This window comes from Lepus europaeus, unplaced genomic scaffold, assembly GCF_033115175.1.
Source record: "Lepus europaeus isolate LE1 unplaced genomic scaffold, mLepTim1.pri SCAFFOLD_76, whole genome shotgun sequence".
Lineage (NCBI taxonomy): Eukaryota > Metazoa > Chordata > Mammalia > Lagomorpha > Leporidae > Lepus > Lepus europaeus.
In genome coordinates this window covers 277195-283452 of record NW_026909594.1, presented here as the reverse complement: position 1 = coordinate 283452, position 6258 = coordinate 277195, and the positions used below count along the sequence as shown (strand labels likewise).

General features: G+C 37.9%; 1 protein-coding gene across 1 annotated transcript; it reads left to right on the top strand.

The window, feature by feature from the left end:
- Positions 1 to 3274: 3274 nt before the first annotated feature.
- On the top strand, positions 3275 to 4304 carry LOC133755695 (syntenin-1-like). The gene has a single exon (XM_062185725.1). The coding sequence runs from the start codon at positions 3349 to 3351 to the stop codon at positions 4243 to 4245; it is 897 nt and encodes a 298-aa protein (XP_062041709.1). The 5' UTR covers positions 3275 to 3348; the 3' UTR covers positions 4246 to 4304.
- Positions 4305 to 6258: the final 1954 nt, after the last annotated feature.

Sequence of the window (6258 nt, the reverse complement as noted above, 5' to 3'; positions counted from 1 at the left end):
ATGAAACCAGAAATATCCGGTTGTGTTTTGGCTAACTCAATCCCAGATATTGCAATAGACTCTGTGTTTGTGATTTCTGGATATTATCGATGGACGTTATTTTTTTGAATGTTTTTTATCAGGGGTCATTTAATTTTCTGCTGGGAAAAACTAATTGTTTCCAAATGGAGAAACCAGCTCTACACATTCGTATTTTCTAGCGAGAAAGCTAGAGGAACTGATGCAAACATACATGATATTTCTGTTTGTTTAGATGTCATTTTATGCACTTGCCTAACGAAAAGACATTGCTTTTCTCCAAAACCATTTTTACTGTTATTTTCTCGATCCATTGCATACAAATTCAGGACCACTTGCGGAGATATAAGTGGATGAGACCAGAAATATCTGGTTGTGTTTTGGTTAACTGAATAGCAAATATTTTGTAAGCATCTGAGTTTGTGTTTTCTGGATATTATCGACGGACTTTATTGTTTTGAAAGTTTTTTATCAGGGAACATTCAATTTTGCGGTTGGAAACACTAATTGACTCCACATGGAGACACCAGCTCCGCACATTCGTATTTTCTAGGGAGAAAGCTAGAGGAACTGTGGCAAACAAACATGATATTTCTGTTTGTACACATGACATTTTATGCACTTTCCTAACGAAAAGACATTGCATTCCTCCAAAACCATATTTACGGTTATGTTCCCGGTCCATTGCATAGGAATTCCACACCACTTTGACCAGATATGACTGGATGAAACCAGAAATATCCGGTTGTGTTTTGGATAACTCAATCCCACATATTGCGACAGACTCTGTGTTTGTGTTTTCTGGATATTATCGACGGACTTTATTGTTTTGAATGTTTTTTAAATCGGAACATTATATTTGTGGTTGGAAACACTAATTGTTTCCACATTGAGGCACCAGCTCTACATATTCGTATTTTATAAGGAGAAAGCTAGAGGAACTGCTGCTAACAAAGATGATATTACTGTTTGTGTAGATGACATTTTATGCACTTGCCTAACGAAAAGACTTTGCTTTTCTCCAAAACCATTTTTACTGTGATTGTCTTTGTGTCCATTGTATACAAATTCCACACCACTTTGTCCGGATATGACTGGATGAAACCAGAAATACCCAGTTGTGTTTTGGCTAACTCAATCCCACATTTTGCGAGAGTCACTGTGTTTGTGTTTTCTGGATTTTTTCGAAGGACTTTATTTTATTGAATATTTATTATCAAGGAACATTTAATTTTCTGCTTGGAAACACTATTTGGTTCCACATGGAGACACCAGCTCTACACATTCGTATTTTGTAGGGACAAAGCAAGAGGAACTGCGGCAAACAACATGATATTTCTGTTTGTATAGGTGACATTTTATGCATTTGCCTAACGGAAATACTTTGCTTTTCTTCAAAAACATTTTTACTGTGATGTTCCCGGTTGATTGCATAAAAATTCCACATCACTTTGTCAGGATATGACTGGATGAAACCAGAAATATCCGATTGTGTTTTGGCTAACAATATCCCACATGTTGCGACAGCTTCTGTGTTTGTATTTTCTGGATATTATCAACGGACTTTATTGTTTTAAAAGTTTTTTATAAGGGAACATTTAATTTTGTGCTTGGAAACACTAATTGGTTCCACATGGAGACACCAGCTCTACACACTCGTATTGTCTAGGGAGAAAGCTAGAGGAACTACAGCAAGCAAACCTGATATTTCTGTTTGGATAGGTGACATTTTATGCACGTGCGTAACGAAAAACTTTGGTTTTCTTCAAAACAATTTTTACTGTGATGTTCCCAGTCCATTGCATATGAATTCCACACAACTTTGTCAGTATATGATAGGATGAAACCAGAAATATCCAGTTGTGTTTTCGGTAACTGAATCCCACATATTGCGACAGCCTCTGTGTTTGTGTTTTCTGGGTATTATCGAGGAATTTTATTATTTTAAGTGTTTTTTATAAGGGAACATTTAATTTTGTGCTTGGAAACATTAATTGGTTCCACATGGAGACACCGACTCTACACATTCGTATTTTCTAGGGAGAAAGCAAGAGGAACTGTGGCAAACAAACATGATATTTCTGTTGGTATAGGTGACATTTTATGCACTTGCCTAACAGAAACACTTTGCTTTTCTCCAATACCATTTTACTGTGATTGTCTGTGTCCATTGCATACGAATTCCACACCACTATGTCCATATATGACTGGATGAAACCAGAAATATCCAGTTGTGTTTTGCCTACCTCAATCCCACATCTTGCGACAGCCTCTGTGTTTGTTTTTTCTGGATATTATCCACGGACTTTATTGATTTAAATGTTTTTTATCAGGGAACATTGAATTTTGTGCTTGGAAACACTAATTGGTTCCACATGGATACACCAGCTCTATATATTCGTATTTTCTAGGGAGAAAGCTAGAGGAACTGCGGCTAACAAAGATAATATTTCTGTTTGTGTAGATGACATTTTATGCACTTACCTTACAAAAAGACTTTGCTTTTCTCCAAAACCATTTTTACTGTGATTGTCTGTGTGTATTGTATACAAATTCCACACCACTTTGTCCGGATATGACTGCATGAAACCAGAAATATCCGGTTGTGTTTCGGCTAACTCAATGCCACATTTTGCGAGAGCCACTGTGTTTGTGTTTTCTGAATATTATCGATGGACTTTATTTTATTGAATGTTTATTATCAATGAACATTTAATTTTGTGCTGGGAAACACTAGTTGACTCCACATGGAGACAACAGCTCTACACATTTGTATTTTGTAGGGACAAAGCAAGAGGAACTGCAGGAAACAAACATGATATTTCTGTTTGTATAGATGACATTTTATGCACTTGCCTAACGGAAAGACTTTGCTTTTCTTCAAAACCATTTTTACTGTGATTGTTTGTGTCCATTGTATACAAATTCCACACCACTTTGTATGGATATGACTCGATGACACCAGAAATATCCGGTTGTGTTTTGGCTAACTCAATCACACATATTGCGACAGCGTCTGTGTTTGTGTTTTCTGGATATTATTGACAAACTTTATTGTTTTGAATTTTTTTTTATAAGGGAACATTTAATTTTGTGCTTGGAAACACTAACAGCTTCCACATGGAGACACCAGCTCCACACATTCGTATTTTCTAGGGAGAAAGCTAGAGGAAGTGAGGAAAACACAGGGGGGGTGGTGCTTTGATGCGCCTGGTGGGCGGTCCTCTCACGCGTGCTGCTCTCCTTTTCTCGGGTCTCGGAAGTCGCTAGCTGTGATCGAGGCGGCGGCAGCGGCGAGCGAGTCCTTGTGGTCTAGATAAATCAGGAAAAATGTCTCTCTATCCATCTCTTGAAGACTTGAAGGTAGACAAAGTAATTCAGGCTCAGACTGCTTTTTCTGCAAACCCTGCCAACCCAGCAATTTTGTCAGAAGCTTCTGCTCCCATCTCTCAAGATGGAAATCTTTATCCTAAACTGTATCCGGAACTTTCTCAATACATGGGCCTGAGTTTAAATGAAGAAGAAATACATGCAAATCTGGTGATGGTCTCTGGAGCACCACTTCAGGGGCAGTTGGTAGCAAGACCTTCCAGTATGAACTATATGGTGGCTCCTGTAACTGGAAATGATGTTGGGATTCGCAGAGCAGAAATTAAACAAGGGATTCGTGAAGTCATTTTATGTAAGGATCAAGATGGAAAAATTGGACTCAGGCTTAAATCAATAGATAATGGTATATTTGTTCAGCTAGTCCAGGCAAATTCTCCAGCCTCATTGGTTGGTTTGAGATTTGGCGACCAGGTACTCCAGATCAATGGTGAAAACTGTGCAGGCTGGAGCTCTGATAAAGCTCACAAGGTGCTCAAACAGGCTTTTGGAGAGAAGATCACAATGACCATTCGTGACAGGCCTTTTGAGCGGACAATTACTATGCATAAGGACAGTACTGGAAACGTTGGCTTTATCTTTAAAAATGGGAAAGTAACATCCATAGTGAAAGATAGTTCTGCAGCCAGAAACGGTCTTCTCACGGAACATAACATCTGTGAGATCAACAGCCAGAACGTCATTGGATTGAAGGACTCTCAAATTGCAGACATACTATCAACATCTGGGACTGTAGTTACCGTCACAATCATGCCTGCTTTTATCTTTGAACATATTATTAAACGGATGGCGCCAAGCATTATGAAAAGCCTGATGGATCACACCATCCCTGAAGTTTAACAGTTAGGACACAATGGAAACAGCTGAGCGTCTCCAGTTTCCTTTCTCAACTACTTCTGTATTATGCACATGAAGCTTTCCCGGAGCCAGGGAGCATATGCTGCATGAGGACCTTCCCGTCTCACGATATGGCTGGGAATCTACTGGTTCATCTGATCTCCTCAGATTTCACGGTCGTTGTAGTCTTAGCCTGGTTTTACAGCTGTGAAACTTTCACAAGATTGACTGACTTTCCTAGAATAGTTTCTCTACTGGAAACCTGATGCTTTTCTAAGCCATTGTGACGAGGGTGATTGATGCCAGCTTAGCTTTGTATGAGAACCAGTTACCTTTCTTCTAGGTAATGAGTAGTGCTCTTCACGTCATTTTAGTTCTATGGTATATTTGCATTTTTAACAAGTACGTGATAGTACATTTAGAGTGATTGCCTTTGGTAGGTTTTTTTCTCCCTCTGTATGTATGTAAACACCAATTAGGTAATGCTGGTTTCATTCCATGTAAGCATTATACAGTTTATGTAGGTTATAAGAGATTATGATGATTGTCATTAAATTTTAACTACCTTCACTAATATGCTTCAACTGTCGCCTTAACTATGCTAAGCTCTAGAACAAAAGCCAAAATATAATTATTGCTGCCTTCCTAAAACTCAAGATGTAGTTCTGTATTAAACTGAAATGTGCACTAGCCCAAAAGAGGTTAATAGTACTTTCTGAGCCATAGCATAGCTGCTTGGTTGTATTTGACATTTTCTAGTCATCACGTAACAGAAATATCTTCTCCAAGTTGCCAGTACTGCTTCCTGAGAAACAAAGCGCTATATATTTAATGTAAAATTTCTTATACGAAACAGGATGAACTTTTGATTCCTCTTTTCATTTGTAGATTAAGTAGAATAATACTAATTTTGCCATCTGAATGTTAAAATTATGTAACCTACCTACTTAGGAAAAAATGTTTTCCTGGTAATTTGTTCCATTTCCTGACACTTGCCTGCAAACAAAGTGACAGTGACACTTTATTTTTTTTTTCTGTTTTGGTTTATGCCTATCGAAATTAAACATGTATAAAGTGAAAAAAAAAGAAGTGCGGAAAACAAACATGATATTTCGGTTTGTATAGATGACATGTTACGCACTTGCCTAATGTAAAGACTTTGCTTTTCTCCAAAACCATTTTTACTGTGATTTTCTTGGTCCATTGCATATGAATTCCACACCACTTTGTCCGGATATGACTGGATGAAACCAGAAATATCCGGTTGTATTTTGGCTAACTCAATCCCACATGTTGCGACAGCCTCTGTGTTTGTGTCTTCTGGATATTATGGACAGACTTTATTATTTTGAATGTTTTTTCTCAGGGAACATTTAATTTTGTGCTTGGAAAAACTAATTGGTTCCACATGGAGACACCAGCTCTACACATTCGTATTTTCTAGGGAGAAAGCTAGATGAACTGCGGCAAACAAACATGATATTTCTGTTTGTATAGGTGACATTTTATGCACTTGCTAAATGGAAACACTTTGCTTTTCTCCACTACCATTTTTACTGTGATTGTCTGTGTCAATTGCATACGAGTTCCACCCCACTTTGTCAGGATACAACTGGATAAAACCAGAAATATCCGGTTGTGTTTTGGCTAACTCAATCCCACATGTTGCGACAGCCTCTGTGTTTGTGTTTTCCAGATATTATCGATGGACTTTATTGTTTTGAATGTTTTTTATCAGGGAACATTTAATTTTGTGCTGGGAAACACTAATTGGTTCTTCATGGAAACACCAGCTCTACACATTTGTATTTTGTAGGGAGAAAGCTAGAGGAACTGCGGCAAACAAACATGATATTTCTGTTTGTACAGATGACATTTTATGCACTTGCCTAACGAAAACACTTTGCTTTTCTTTAAAACCATTTTCACAGTGATTTTCTCGGTCCATTACATACGAATTCCACACCAGTTTTTGCGGATATGACTGGATGAAACCGGATATATCCAGTTGTGATT